This window comes from Arachis hypogaea, chromosome 16 (genome assembly GCF_003086295.3).
Source record: "Arachis hypogaea cultivar Tifrunner chromosome 16, arahy.Tifrunner.gnm2.J5K5, whole genome shotgun sequence".
NCBI lineage: Eukaryota > Viridiplantae > Streptophyta > Magnoliopsida > Fabales > Fabaceae > Arachis > Arachis hypogaea.
The window spans coordinates 149,803,978-149,819,923 of NC_092051.1; the positions used below are offsets into that span (position 1 = coordinate 149,803,978).

The 15,946-nt window shown below is 31.4% G+C and overlaps 2 protein-coding genes across 4 annotated transcripts; one reads left to right on the forward strand and one right to left on the reverse strand.

Moving 5' to 3' along the window:
* The first annotated feature begins 2,322 nt into the window (after nt 1-2,322).
* LOC112697881 (probable disease resistance protein At4g33300) lies at nt 2,323-6,357 on the forward strand. 2 transcript variants are annotated; one of them, XR_011873574.1, is made up of 7 exons: nt 2,356-2,892; nt 3,126-3,564; nt 3,688-4,079; nt 4,241-4,596; nt 4,694-4,902; nt 4,993-5,882; nt 6,014-6,357. XR_011873574.1 is itself a non-coding variant. In XM_025751251.2 (6 exons), the coding sequence occupies exons 1-6, from the start codon at nt 2,650-2,652 to the stop codon at nt 5,829-5,831; spliced, it is 2,478 nt and encodes an 825-aa protein (XP_025607036.1). In that variant the 5' UTR covers nt 2,323-2,649; the 3' UTR covers nt 5,832-6,357. The 2 variants fall into 2 exon arrangements, 1 of the variants encoding a protein (XP_025607036.1); XM_025751251.2 differs by having other exon boundaries at nt 2,323-2,892; nt 4,993-6,357.
* Nucleotides 6,358-8,715: 2,358 nt separating this feature from the next.
* On the reverse strand, nt 8,716-14,451 carry LOC112697882 (nucleobase-ascorbate transporter 3-like). 2 transcript variants are annotated; one of them, XM_025751252.2, is made up of 14 exons: nt 13,982-14,451; nt 13,088-13,185; nt 11,819-11,995; nt 11,385-11,485; nt 11,225-11,300; nt 11,081-11,140; nt 10,804-10,988; nt 10,614-10,710; nt 10,195-10,281; nt 10,010-10,068; nt 9,582-9,673; nt 9,432-9,509; nt 9,188-9,348; nt 8,716-9,079 (listed from the first exon to the last, which is right to left on the reverse strand). In XM_025751252.2, exons 1-14 carry the CDS (start codon nt 14,151-14,153, stop codon nt 8,864-8,866), a joined length of 1,659 nt encoding a protein of 552 aa, XP_025607037.1. In that variant the 5' UTR covers nt 14,154-14,451; the 3' UTR covers nt 8,716-8,863. The 2 variants fall into 2 exon arrangements, with proteins under 2 accessions (XP_025607037.1, XP_029143556.1); XM_029287723.2 differs by lacking the exon at nt 9,432-9,509.
* Nucleotides 14,452-15,946: the final 1,495 nt, after the last annotated feature.

A 15,946-nucleotide genomic window follows, 5' to 3' on the forward strand; every position in this document is an offset into this window, starting at 1 on the left:
TCGAATATATTCAAGATATAAATAGAGACATATCTCAAATTAGGGGTGTGCATGATCCGGTCCGACTTGAAGATTTGGCCTGGTCTCGACTATTTTAGGGACTAATTTGGTGTGATTTCATCGAGTTTAAGGTCGAATAAAGATCTTAAAAATAGACCCGGTCATTATTTCGGATTGGGTCCGGACATGGCTCGGGTCACCCGAAATCGGTCCGGTGGCCTGGTCATCATACACAATTAATATTTTGTGTTATTAGTGATGGATAATGGCTATTCTTATGTAGAATTTAAGTATTGTAAACCTTAATATTTTGTGTTATTAGTTATTATAAGACTATAAGTTAATGTTTTATGTTTAAAATGCATAAGATTTTAGACTAATACATAATATTGTGTTATTTGTATTGATTTAAATATTTGGTGTTATTATACAATATTAGTATTGATTATGATTATCCTTTAATTTTAGAGAAAAGTTAGTTCTTGTTATATTTTTCTAAGTGAATTTTACTATGTCAAATAATAGTTGTAGTCTTAGAAATTTGGATATTTTCACATGCTAGCTTGTAAGAAGATATCAAGGTAATGTAATGTTAATGAGCCGATTTTTACCTGGATTTTATCCGATATAATCGTGGCCCGAAAGTATATAAATTTAACCAAGTTTATGACCAAATTCGAACCGAATCTAAATCACCTCAAACTCGATTTCACCCGACTCATACACACTTCTATCTCCAAGAGTATTCTATTTTAGTTTAATACATCCGAAATACGAGGATTGAAAACGGTGATACAACATCCAAAATACATCTAAATTTAATATTTTAATAATACAATAAGAATTTAGTCACTTTAACTCTTTGAAATCACATGCACATGTAAAAAAAATTTGAATTTTTTAAATTTTAAATTTATATTTTAAAAAATAAAATATAATTTTTTATTATTAAATAATTTTTTTATATTTATTTTTAATTTTATCTATAAAATAAATAATTAAAAATTATACTTTACTTTCTAAAATAAAATTTAAATTTTAGAAGGATTCCATGTAAAAGATATAAAAGTACTCGGCAGTTGCAAAAGTTAGAAAAAATATCCATTGCCTCAAGATTAATTTTGTCCATTGGTTAAAGGACATTAAAATTCTATCCTTTTTTTATTTTTTTTAAATGAATCAATTAGAAATTAGCAAGCTTTTGCTCTTTTCGTTAACCTTGAGTTATTATCTTTGTTATGAACTTGATTACTTAAAAAAATTGAGTCTTTCCTATCTTTATCTGATAGGGGCTCATTGGTTTTGGGTAATTTTTTTTAATAAAAATAAAAATAAAACATAAAAATATGATTGATTAAATATTTTAAAATATTTTTAATGAAAATATTTTCTAAAAAATAAAACAAAATAAAAAATAATATTAAAAATATTTTCAACCCAAAACACGATGTTTTTTATTTTAGGATAAATGTTGGACCTGCTCTTTTCTATACATTTTTTTCACGGTACATCCACCCAATTTACTTTTATGTAATTAGGCTTAATTTTTATACCTTTGGTCTATATAATTAAAAAAATGAAATTCTAATTAAAATTAAATATATATTTATTAATTTTTTTTATTTTATATAGTACTGACTATATATTTGTTGAGTTTCCTTTATTTTTGACATTCATTCTTTCAGAGGCAAGACCATCAATAAATTTGTTATGAAATAATTTTTTAATCGACAATTAATTATAAAAATATCAATAATAAAAATTAAAAAATATATAAAAATTTAAAAATATTGATAAAAAGTCAATTTTTATTTTAAATTTTTTAAATTAATATTTATTTATTTATTATTTTATTAATAAATTATTTGTTAAATATATATTTACATCAATAAATATGTTTAATAAATATATCTGCAATCGTATCTCGAATGCAATGTATTCAAGATACATCTTTATTCATATCTCACACTTTAGATATGACTCGAATGCAATGTATTCAAGATACATCTTTGTTCATATCCCATACACTTTAGATATGACTCGCACATCTTATTTAGTACACTCGTTACCATTTTTAGGAGCGCCCCATTGCATTCGAGATGTGACTAACGACGTATTTTAATAAATTTTTTTATATTTATTTAAATCGGTAAATATTATATTTATTTAATTTAAATAAAAAAAATCCCTCACTAACCAGTAACCACTATACCTATAATTATTTTCGTATTAATCTCATCATAAAACATATTTAATAGATGTGATCTAATAAAATACTATTAAACAAACGCTACATATTATATAATATAATTTGTAATAAATTATATTAATATCTAAACATAAGAAAATAATTGTAAGCAAAAGTGCCAGTGATATTATCATATTACTAAAAAAAGGGAAAAGAAAAAACTATCTATAATTCTATAATAGAAACTAAAGGGGGGAAAGGTGACACTTGAGGGGCAAAACAGTGAATTCAACAACCCACCATTAGAGTTAGAGTGCTGACCAAACTATAAGACTAACAATCATAGAAACATAACAAAAAACAAAGTGACGCAACCAATCAAACAAGAGGCAAAGAAAAACCAACCACCACCACCACCACCAGTGTTCGCCGGAGAAGAGCAAAAGTGGCTTGAGAAAGTAATGGCCCTGACGGAGTTAATTAGCAACGAGCTCACCGGCGAGCTCCTCCGGAATCTCGTAACCATCTCTCGCAAATCCATTCTCTGCCGTGGAAGTGCAGATCAGCTCATAACTTACATAACTGAACTCCTTCCAACCATACAAGAGATCAAATACTCCGGCGTTGAACTCCCTCAGCCACGTCAGCAACAGCTTCACCGCCTCTCCGAGATCCTCCACTCTGGTGTCGAACTCGCTCACAAGGTAATCCATCTCTAACTAACTAACCAACTAACTGATTCCATAACTAACTCTGTAACTAACTCCACCAACGGTGGCTAAATCATGTTTATGCTGCAATTTTATTTCATCTATGGTTCTTGTTCTTATTATGTAATTAAATTTTATGTTCATAACTCAAAATATGTGCTACTAAAATATTGAAGAGTTTGTTTGTATGATCTATGTATTGATTCTGTTTTTTAATTTTGTTGAAGGTTCTGAATTCGAGCCGTTGGAATGTGTACAAGAACTTTCAGCTAGCTAAAAAGATGGAGAAGCTTGAGAACACGGTATCAAAGTTCATAGAGGGTCCGATGCAGACTCACATACTTGCTGATGTGCACCACACGCGGTTCGAGATGGCGGAGCGGTTCGACCGGATCGAGGCGTCGAACCGGAGGCTGGAGCAGTACTTTGTGACCATGAAGATGGGGGGGATGGGAGGTGGAGGGTGGGTCGAGGAGGCTGTGAGGAGCATGGAGATTGCTGAGGGTAGTTTAGGGAATTCACGTGTGGGTTTGGAGCTTGGGAAGAAGAAAGTCAAGGAGATGCTTGTTGGGAGGAATGATCTTTGGGTGATTGGGATTTCTGGTATTGGTGGCTCAGGGAAGACCACTCTTGCTAGAGATGTTTGCAGAGATGAACAAGTTCAATGTAAGTATTAGATGTAAAACCATTCATATGTTTCTAATTGAATTACTTAAGCATTTGGAAGAAACAGTTATCATCGTTTGGGTTCAATTTCAAAAGGTTTTAGTGGTTACTTTTTTTTGGCAGTTTCTTTCAAGGAGAGAATCTTGTTTTTGACTGTGTCACAGTCCCCAAATGTTGAGCAGCTAAGAGCAAGGATCTGGGGGTTCATTATGGGGAATCAAAACTTGAATCCAAATTATGTGATTCCCCAATGGATGCCGCAATTCGATTGCAAAACCGAAACTCGAAACCTTATTGTTCTTGATGATGTCTGGTCACTCTCTGTGCTGCAACAGCTTGTATGCAGAATACCTGGCTGCAAGTTCCTTGTTGTCTCCAGAGAGAAATTCCAAATTTGTAATGCCACTTATGAGGTGGAACTGTTGAGTGAAGAGGATGCACTATCTTTGTTCTGTCATCATGCTTTTGGACAGAAATCAATCCCTGTAGCTGCTAATGAGAATCTAGTAATGCAGGTAATGAGAATTTGCTCAAGTAAAATGTTATACAAGAAAATAGAGAGAGTACTATCATACTAGTGTATGGAGCATAGTCCTTACTAAGCACCTAATAATTTTACTTTGTGGAGTTTACTTAACTTTGTTTTTGGTGGTTTCTTGAATCCAATTGCAAACAGGTTGTGACAGAGTGTGGAAGGCTTCCACTAGCTCTTAAAGTGATTGGAGCTTCCTTGAGAGATCAGAATGAAATGTTTTGGGAAGGTGTCAAAACAAGGCTATCTCAGGGCCAAAGCATTGGGGAATCTTACCAAAACAATCTGATTGAGAGAATGGCAATCAGTGTAAACTTCCTGCCAGAGAAGATCAAGAAATGCTTCTTGGACCTTTGTTCATTTCCTGAGGACAAGAAAATCCCTCTGGACATCCTCATCAATATGTGGGTCGAAATGCATGATATCTGCCAAACCGAAGCCTTTACTATGGTCGTTGAGCTTTCAAACAAGAATCTTCTCACCTTGGTGAAAGAGGCGCGGTATGCACCTTTTAAAAATTGCATTTTAACTCAGATTTGATTGTTTTTTATAGTAATGGCACCATTCTAAAACCCCGTTTGATGTTTAATATGTCAGTGCTGGAGACATGTATAGCAGTTGCTTTGAGATATCTGTTACTCAACATGATATACTCAGAGACCTTGCGCTCAATATGAGCAACTGTGACAGCATTTGTGAACGCCGGCGATTGGTTATGCCAAAGCGAGAAGCAAGTGGTCTCCCTAAAGAGTGGTTGAGATACAAGGATAAACCATTTGAGGCTCAGATTGTCTCAATTCACACGGGTATGTAGCCAATCTCTCCCAAAATTTCTTTTTCGTTTTATTAACTTTGCTTCATCTTTGTATAATTTGATGAATGTATTCATGTTTCAGGTGAAATGAAAGAAAAGGATTGGTGCAACCTTGAGTTTCCCAAGGCTGAAGTTCTGATTATTAATTTTTCATCCAGTGAATACTTCCTGCCTCCCTTCATTCAATCAATGCCAAATCTGAAGACATTGATTATAATAAACTATAGTGCTTCTTATGCATGCCTTCACAATATGTCAATTTTTGAGAAGTTGACAAACTTGAAGAGTCTCTGGCTTGAAAAGGTTTCCACTCCAGAGTTATCAGGCATTGTGATGAAAAATCTAAGCAAATTATGTCTAGTCCTTTGCAAGATCAATAACAGTTTGGAGGGGAAAGAACTCAAAGAAGCAGACCTATCTAGAATCTTCCCAAACCTCACCGAACTCACTCTTGATCACTGTGATGATGTAACTGATCTTCCCTCAAGCATCTGTGAAATACATTCCCTGCAGAACTTGAGTCTAACAAATTGTCACAATCTGACGAAACTACCTGCCGAATTGGGGCAACTGCGATCGCTTGAGATCCTCCGGCTATATGCATGTCCGGATTTGAAGTCCCTTCCTCTGAGCATATGTAATATGATTAAGTTGAAGTACATAGACATTTCTCAATGTGTTAACCTGGCATGCTTCCCTAATGAGATTGGTAAGTTGGTCAATTTGGAGAAGATTGACATGAGGGAATGCTCCATGATTAGGAGCATACCAAAGTCTGCATTGTCATTGAAGAATCTAAGGCTTGTGATTTGTGATGAGGAGGTACAAGATATGTGGATAGATGTTCAAAAGGCCAAGCCAAAAGAATTTCATATTCAAGTATCTGAACAGCAATATGATCTGGATTGGCTAAAAGATTGACCCTCAATCTTTGATTGTTTTGATGTTCACATTCCTAATCCTTGACTCCTTGTAAGTAGCTGTTCATAACTAGTTTAAAGTAGAAAATTTCTTTTGCCTAGAAGCAAATTTTGTTAGGGTATGCTTGATGGGTAAATTCTGTTTGGTTTGATTTCTTACTGGTGTCTGAACCGTGTTATAAGCCGGTGCGGCCGTGCGAGGGTCATGGCCGTCCTCCCAAAACGGTTATTACCTTCGCCGGAGATCGAACTCGAGACCACAAGGAAGGATCTAAGGGGGCTCAGCATGGCTAGACCAAAATACATCAAACTCATTCAAGAAAGTTTCTATCATACCTTTATTCAACCTTAGTGCAGGTTATGACATAATCTGTTAGCTAGTCTTCTGAGTTAGCTTAATCTGTAATTTTTAATTGTCAATTTAATAAGATATTTTTTTTCAAAATACGTCCAGTTCTATGATTTGTATTGTTATGTCAATTTCTTTAAGCAGATGTAATAAGATATAGGCTTCATCTGTTCCCCAATGTTGATTTTCTGTTTAGTTTTAATGATATGTCAAGAAAAGCAGCACAAGCAATGATGGAAAAATTGTAGAGAGTAAGGCGGCTAGAATGAAAGAATCATATTAATTCATAGATAGATAGATTTCCAAAATGAAATGCTTCTTTTTCTTCTGTAAAATTTGGGATCTTGTGACCACCATGGACATATACAATGTACGCATGTCAAATAGACTACTTCCAACTTCCAATAGCCTGCTTCCACTAAAGGGCATGTGGGTATTTTCTCTCAATTTTATTTTCTTTTATATTATTAAAAAATATAATATTATTTTTTGTTTCTTAATAAAATGAAAACGCGTGAGAAGCTGATAATATGCATCACATAGGTTTCAGCTAACAAGATTCTCTTCAAACTCCAAAGGTCACTGTCACTTGTGTAATGTGTTACTTGCTGAGAACCTTCCTTGGTCTATTTTTCTTTTTATCTTGTATGGTTTATAATGATATCCGCCACCTTAGTCAATATCTCTTTCTTTTATTATTATTATTATTATCCTTTGTTTATTGATGATGTATAAATCTTGCAAGCAAGTCAAGCCTACCCTAGTCAACTTAATTTGATCATCACCAAACTATATGTGATTGTAAAGTGTATACAGCGTGTTGCGAATAATGAAACCACTCGGTTTAATTAGTTCAGTTTGATTGTCGGAGAGACTCTTGAGAAATAGAACTATTTGAGCCATAATTTTTATTATTATTTTAAAACTTGAATTTAAGATATCTATCTAGTAATTAAAAGCTCATGTTTCGTGATAATTCAACCAGCTCTTACAGCAGTAGATGTTTGCAAAATTTGGATGTTTGATGACAAAACTCCAAAGTTCACAATATTACCAAAGATAGTTAAAAGGTGAGGGAAAAAACGAGAATTACTGTATACGTTACCAACAGCATTTTTGCAACTTTTTTAAATCTTATTTATGACTGTATTTAATAAAAGTATTTTTGTGGATGTGTCTAATAAAAATATTTTTTTATGACTATATCTAATGAAAATATTTTTGTATATATATCTTGATGTATCTTTTTATATATATATTAAAAATATAATAATTAATTATTATTAATAATAAATTGACAAATAATATATTAGCACCGTATACTTTCTCATATCCTTATATCTAGACGGTAATTGTCACTTTGTCAGTTAGTGGCATAAGACAAAAAATTGGCTTTATATTGGTTAAATATAAATTAATCTTTATTTGATTGTATGTATTTATAACTATAATACATATACACTAAATAAACTAAAGAATAAAATACCATATTGGAATATGAAAAGTGTGAAATAAAATGTATATATACAGAAATATATAATAATAATTAATTTAATAATTGATTTTTAGTATATCCAAAACTTTTGATGCACATATCTTAGTCAAAAAATTATTTTCTTTTCAAATATTTTAGAAAGATTTAAGTTCCGGCATACAAAAATATTATGTTTACACCAAAATCAGTTATTATATATTTATGTATAAATATATATATTATTTAATTTATTTTTAATATTTATTTTATATTCTAATATATATTTTATATTAGTATCTAATTTTCATTATTAATTTTGATATACACCTAACAAAATTATTATTAATAAAACAAATATATAGAGAACCAACTTTTTGTCCGTCAACATCAACATTAGCTAACTATTTTTCTCAATTCTAAAACTTCTCATTTTTTTATGATTTAAGATTTATAATTTAAATTTAAAATTTAAGATTAAGAATTTATAATTTAAAAAATAAAATTTAAAATAAATAAAATAATTTAAGAAAATTGATTAATAATAACAAAAAAATTAACTCTAATATTATTCGATGGATAAAAAAATATATAATTTGATGACCTCACTATAGAGAGAGTAAACAATATCACAAATTGACAAAAACAAATCTTCTTTTCTACCAAAAAAAAAAAAATACCAATAATGAATACTTCCAATGTAACTTTCATGAACGTATATTAACCTTTGATTTGGAAGATTATAAAATGTATTTTCCTCCAAAGTAAACCAATTTATTTGTCCTCCTTTTCTGGGGAAGAATTATGTCATCTCATGCCTCATGAATGACACATCTTACTAGCCGAAATTCCTTGAGATAAACGAGGGCATAATTGACATTAAGAAAAGGCTTTTCTATACTATACTTTTTTATAAGAAGTTAAAAGACTCTAGAAGGATTAAGGAATATGCAAGCATAATTTCACACTAAAGCATGATTCATGAATACATGCTAAAAAAGCTTAATATATTTGGATGAAATGAACTTTTTGCATGTAAGAACATAAAACATAAAAAGAATTATATGTCAAAAATCCATTTATACAGGTTAAGGTAAAATTTGCCAATGATAAAAATTGCTCATCCATATTTTACAAGGGCTATTTGAGAGTTCTTCTTGTAACTATGCTTAAAATTAAAAGCAAGGTTTAGATACAAGTTTGGAGAATACTTTTAGAGAAACCTAGAGGGTATATACTCAGTAAGCCGTAGAGGATAATGGTAAAACTCGTCGTTTCTAACGTCTCCTTTCCGATTCTGGAAAGGTACCCACCATGGAAGTCCTCTCTCGGCGATTTGCTTGTGCTCGAGGGTGTTATCGAGAATCGTACCGACAATTATAGCGACGGTTGGAGGAGACGAGAAAATGGTGTTAAGGATGTCATTAAACTGTTATGACAAAAGAGAAGTTAGATTACTCAATAAAAATGTGTTCATGCAATACAAAAACTTTACCAAACCAGGCCTAAATAAACCTTGAGAAAATTAGATACTTACCCATCCGGCATTTGTTCTGGTCGGACCGTGACCATCCGGAGCCGTGTTCATGGCAAAATATTGAGATATTGAGATCCCTAGGAACAAGGATAGGCCCAAAACATACATGTTTCTCATGCTATTGGAATTTGCAAACTGTATAAACGAAATCCCAACAGCAGCTGCAAGATAAAGCTAGTTAGTTACTATGCAAAAATGATCATAATAATATGCAACATATTGACATAATTGCAGCATCACTTACCCACAATACCAAATAAAACACAATATATAGCAGCAAATATTGGTAAAGGAATCGATGCGAAAAAGGCTCCGAATTTCCCTGGAAATAGTTATTGTCAATTTATTATGATAAAGAATGTAAATATAAGAGTAAAAAAAGAAGTTATTATACCAAAGATAGAAAAGAAGATCATGAAGCCGCATGATATTTGGACGACTCTTCGGCTCCCGATGTGCGTTAGACCAAGTAAGCCTACATTTTCCCTGCACTCATTGCAATTGAGGAGGCAGCTCAGACATGATCACATGAATATATACAAATCTTTGTTCAATTAGTTTGAATCTGATAACATAGTAGTTGCAAGCATAAATTTCAGCTGCCACTAATTTGGTTTTTCACAGAATTTTGTAGATTCCAAATTTTCAACTGCTGATGATGTAAGACTCAATTGAAGGTCTGTGTAGTCCTGAGTCCCGTTGTTAAGGAATCATCGACGAAGACTTGAAGTGATTCGTTAAATATGTCAACTTCTTAATAACTCGACCTTAAACATATAAGGGAAAACCATTCAACAAAGGTTCTTAGAGAAAGTTTCTTACACAGAGGCAGTAGTACCAACAACAGCACCAAAAATGCCATCGAGAAGCATGTTAAGACCCTGAATAAGGAGCGAAAAACAAGGGTTTTTGTCAAAATTATTTTATTAGAATACCATCATTTTGTAGCAAGACAGAAGAATCATCAGACTAGTAGTTATTAAAAAACAAGAAAATTAAAACTTCACCTGTAGCCCAATGCTTCGGCTGAGCACATATGCAGGAGGGGATGTCGCACCGGAAAGCCTCGCCGCAGCATAGAAAGTACCAGTAGACTGCATTTAAAATTCCCACAAGCAAAAAGCTTAGGATTTTTAATGGATGATATGACATTAACCATTAAATCCTTAATTTAATTTTAATGCATTATCAACATTTATTTAATACTTTATTATTTATTTATTTATTTTTTTTATGAAGGATAGTCTTGCAACATCGTTGAGTTATCTCCATGTGACCTCAAGGACTATATTACATCCTATAGCTGCGCCGTTCTCCCGACCCTGCATAATGCAGGATGCTTGAACACCAAGCTACTCTGTTTAGTTTTTTAAGGTTTTGACAGATATATTGAAATAGATAGTGTATTAAGGAACCGATACTGTACCTCGGCTGCAGAAACAAGTGCTGCTCCCATCATACCAAAGACATGACTAGCTTTGAATATTGGGGTACCCCACTGAAACGGGTATGGAACTTTAATCCTGGAAGGGAAAAAAATTAAAATTAAATTCGTTAAGTTCCAGAAAGAGCATTGAAACTTGTAAGTTACTAAAGAGTCTATGTTGTGATCATACCATGGAGCAGAAGACATGAGATATGAACGATCCGTGCGGCAACTAAACTGTGTCGATCGTTTAACATTGTTGTATGCACCGGCCACGGTGAGGATAGCAGCAAATGCCCAAATGACAGCAACACAAATAAGCAAAGCAAATCTCTCAAGAGCATGCTGTGTAATGTGATGAAGGCGCTTCAAGTACTGCAATTCCAGAAAAAAAGAAGGTATTGTAACATAAAAAGGTGATAAGAGTAGTAAAACTACAAGAAACAGATTTTGATGCTAAATAAAACCTGCTGGGTTAGGACCAATAGAATGAGCATAGGTAGTCCAATCTGTATACAATTCGCAAGCTGCATGGAACAAGATAATTGAGTTTAAGAACCCTTAAATATGATCATACAAATCTCAATGATTACATAGGAATGTTAATTTACCTGTGGAAAGCCCCTTGCAAACAGCCCAAGACCCACCAAACATACGACCGGTACAATGACTACCGGACTGAACAATCTGATCCAGAAAGAAGGATCACCAAAAGTATTAAGAGAAAAGAGAAAGTGAGAAACAAAGTTGAGAAAATTGAAATAAATTTACCTTGTTAGATTCCCCCAGGCCCTACTATAACCAAGGATGATGTTGATGAAAGACGAAACTATCAAAGAACCTTGAATTGTTCTCATTGTATAGGTAAACCTCTGCAAGTGCCAAAGTCAATTTACATTAGCTTCAGGATCAACACTTTTCATGTTAGAGAAAGCAATTCAGTTAAATAGTGTAAGCCACAATCTTGACCCTCAAAAGATTAGTTCCCTCGGAATGATAACTATTTTGTGGTAGTCGAAAGATTGGAACTACTTGACAAAATGCTGGTTTATTAGAACAAGAATGCTTTATCTTAAAGCAAAGAAGAAAAATGCGCCCTAAAAATACCAGAATAACATGGTACAACTGAATTCAGAACACACATAAGTTCCAACTGCAATCAAATACTTCAATAGTAATGAATTCTGTTATCTTGATGTACAAACCTCATGCTCCGATGTGAATGTCATGTCTGTGTAATCATTTATGATGGACAGCACCGGAAGAATGAAAGCAACCGATCCACTCATCACCGCCGGAAGCCTCGACCCAAACCAAGACTGAAGTAGTGTGTTAATTCCAGACATGAACAACAATGTCTGAATCACACGAGCTTTGTCACCCTGTTCAAGAATAACAAAAAGGAAGAATTACTAGTAGGACACTCACAAAATCAATTCTGGACTCTAGAACTGGTTCTGGACAGAATTGAAATTCTTCTTTCTTTCTATTAGAACCATTTTTAGAAGAACTATCAAATATAATTCACTTTACATCAAACTTAATTCTAAGTAAATCACTTCTGCCAGAATTAATTTGGCCTAGAGTCAATTACACAAAAGCATAACAAGGGAAAATCTTACTATATACTACCTCTATTCTAAAACAAAAATGCTATCTGCATCTCAAAATGCAGTCACTATATATATTTGCATAAATACATTATTTAACTCATTTTTTATTTGTATTTTGTAATTCAAAAAGTATTTTGTATAGAATTTAGTAGCTAACTTTTTGTGAGTAGGTAACATGGTTGGTTCTAAGAGTAAATGGTCAAATTAGTCTCTGAAAGATCACTCGTTCTTCAAATTGGTCTCTGAAAGATTTTTTTAATCAAATTCATCCTTTAAAGATTTTAAATTAGTCATGTTAGTCCTTCTGTCACTTCGTTTGTTAATAGTGTCAAAATTTGCTAATGTGACACGTTAAGTGACACTCCAAGTCTCCAACACACACACTGAGGAGTCGTAATTGACTATTAACATAATAAGCTTATGAAATTAGATCAAATCAAAACCTAATTGAGGAGAGAACTTGAAGCATTAAAATCCCTCAATTTGGGGTTGATTTGATTTAATTTCATAAACTAATCATGTTAATAGTCAATTAAGACTCCTAGGTGTGTGTTGAGGTGTCGCCTAACATGTCACATTAGCAAAATTTTGACACCATCTACAAACAAAGTGACGGAAGGACTAACATGACTAAGTTAAAGTCTTTAAAGAACGAATTTGATTAAAAAAATCATTCCGGGACCAATTTAAAAAACGAGTGATCTTTCAAGGACTAATTTAACAATTTATTCTTGATTCTAATTGTGAATTTGGACAACGTGAAAAGTTAATATATTTGGTATGCATTAACTTTCCAATTTTGTCCAGATTGATGATTATTTTAAACCCACAAGAACATAAGATAGAATACATGGAACTTACGGCATCCCCACCCATTGCATTCACAAGGGTGGTTGCGATGAAAACTGTCGTCCCAAGCATCACAATGTAGTGCTGGAAACCCAGAAGAAGTGCCTCAGCTGCCAAAATTATTATAAGATATGATCAAAATGTGAATACTTCAGATTAAGACTAACCACCATAAAGTTTTGGATACCAGAATTTAATACTCAGAAAATGGATTTCACATAATTTTTTACACATACCGAATCACATAAAAGAATAGTTTGATACTTTGATTCATTGACGCAATTCACACAACTGACAGGAACAAAAATACAAAAGGAACATCCCATTTTTTAAAAAACAAAAGATTCGGTATCAGAAAAATAGAATAAAGGTAACAACCAGAAAAGCAATCTGCAAAATAAACCATTGCATATACACACACAGACTCATATGAAAAAGAAATCAAACAACAAAGATAGAGACACCAAAACTGAAAGAACTGAGCTTTTATTCTTTTTCCACTTTAAAATAATACAAAAACTCAACAACCCTTTTGTGTTTTGACATGCACAGAACTATTGACTCCTTTTAACATCAGAGCATAACTTTACTATCAGCTTTTGGCATTGAAAATAATAAAAAATAAATTTTTTTATATAAAGTTAGAAACTTTGCAGAATTTTAGTTGACAGAATGACATGATTGTTGACCCTTGTGAGAAAAAAGTGAGTCATATCATTCCATTTCATCCAACAACCACCACCACCATAGTTTCTGTCAAAGATTCCAATTATATTCTCCCAACTAAATAACACTGATTATAATTTAATAACTTGAATGAAATATAGCACAACCACAATAATTCAATTAAAAAAGTGACACAATCACAGACATGTATATAGAATGAAAAAAAGGGATGAAACTAACGCCAAGAAGGGTTGGAATGGATGCAGTAGTGAAGCTGAAGAAGCTGTTCAGCTGGTTGCCAAATGGGACCCCTTGAAAGACCAAGATTTGGCGGTGGTGGACCTGGTGGTGGTGCCTGAACTGGTGGCGGTGCTTGGTGGTTGTGGTGGTGGTGATGTTCTGTTTCACCCATTTTCTTCTTCCTCTTGTTCTTCTTAGTTCTAACCTCAGAAATTCAGAATCTTTTTGCTGTCAAATCCTGTGTTTGTTGTCTTCAACAGAAGGAAAGAGAAGGAAGAGAGAGAGAGAAAGAGCTCAGAAGGTTGGTGTGTGTATTGAAATGAATGAAAAAGCATATGAAAGAGAGAGAGAGAGAGAGAAAGAGAAGCTTAAACTGGTGCTGTTGGAATGACTGTTACTGATGCTATGAATGAAGAAACTATATAAAATAACATTTAATCCAACTTGATTAAGGTCTTAGCTTAATTCTAACTATTAAAATAAAGAAAGTATAACACTTATAAGTGAATAACGGTTTTCTTAGATGATATTTAATTGATGTTTTTTTTAAAAAAATAAAAAGATAATAATATATGAATTTAATTTTAATGCAAGATAAGTATAAAATCGTTTTACACGTACATTCAATCGCATAATGTCATATTAATAAAAATAATTATTCTTTATATTAATTATATAAATAATTATAAAAAAATTATAATTATACTATTGTGTAAAATATTTTATCTTATTAATGTATCAAAATTAAATTCATAATATATTTGATTAGTTGATTATAACATATCATTACTTATTAAAAATATATCAAATATAAAAGATGAAACAATGCAAAATAAAATGTATTTTATAATTGTATATATTGATTATATTTAGAAGAATTTTCTTCTATTTTAATTTATTTTAAATAATGCTATATTCTAATGTATTAAGTGTGTTTAGACTTTAGAAAGAGTAGAGTTCAGGAAAAGTAGAAGGAAGGAGTGGGAGAAAAAACACTCAGTAGATGAAGACTTAACGCTTGCATATTTTATGTACTGTTTAAAAATGTTATCTTTGACCAAATGATAATGTAGTAGTATATGGAAACAAATTTAACTTTTCATTAATAATGTATAAAAATTAAATGCTACATATTTTTATTTTCAAAATTGTAATGTATTACTATATATGTATATGGACATAAACTTTTATATATTAAAGTGATATATTTTAAAATGTGGGAATTCAATATGTTCTAAAATAAATTAACAAATATATAAATTTAACTCTTCTAAACTGAGTTAATTGATAAAAGAAAAGACTAATTATTTTTAAATAAAAGTGTGAAACTCAAACATAATAAAACTTCTAAATTTAATAGTAATTAGTATTTTACTTTGTTACATTTTTTTATTTTAAAGAATCTTTTTTCAATAAATATATAAAGTAAAAATTCAAATTGGTCACCAAACATTTTAGATTGTACACTTTAATTTTTAATAAATTTTTATTCTCTATTTTTTTTTATAATTACCCTTATTGAATGGATTGATTTTTCTATTGGCTTTAATCACATTTTTAACATATATGTTAGATAAATAAATTTTTAATAAATTTTATTATAAAATAATTTGATCTCAAAAAATATATTTTAAGATAAATTAGATTCAAAATAACAAAAAATCAATTTATCAAATAAGAATAATATTCAATAATTTCTATAGAATAAAAATTTATTAAAAAATTAAAATAACTAATTTAAATTTTTTTACTATCAATTTATATATAATATATATATATATGGAGGTTTGCAAGCATGTGTTTAAACATTAGCGGAGTTTGAAAAGATTTTTTGAGGGTAAAAAATTTTAACATAAAAATTATATTATAAAAAATTTAAAATTGAGGACTTAAAATAAAATTATTAATTAAAAAATATAAAATTAAGTTTTTTAATGTATTTATTGTATAGTTATTAAAATATAA

Coding starts and splice junctions, on each gene's coding strand:
- LOC112697881 (XM_025751251.2), top strand. CDS start 2,650: ATGGCCCTGACGGAGTTAATTAGCAACGAGCTCACCGGCGAGCTCCTC. Junction 3,565..3,687: donor CAGAGATGAACAAGTTCAAT/GTAAGTATTAGA, acceptor TTTTTTTGGCAG/TTTCTTTCAAGGAGAGAATC. Junction 4,597..4,693: donor ACCTTGGTGAAAGAGGCGCG/GTATGCACCTTT, acceptor TTAATATGTCAG/TGCTGGAGACATGTATAGCA.
- LOC112697882 (XM_025751252.2), bottom strand. CDS start 14,153: ATGGGTGAAACAGAACATCACCACCACCACAACCACCAAGCACCGCCA. Junction 10,711..10,803: donor CTCATGTCTTCTGCTCCATG/GTATGATCACAA, acceptor TTTCCCTTCCAG/GATTAAAGTTCCATACCCGT. Junction 9,510..9,581: donor GATCTTCTTTTCTATCTTTG/GTATAATAACTT, acceptor AACTATTTCCAG/GGAAATTCGGAGCCTTTTTC.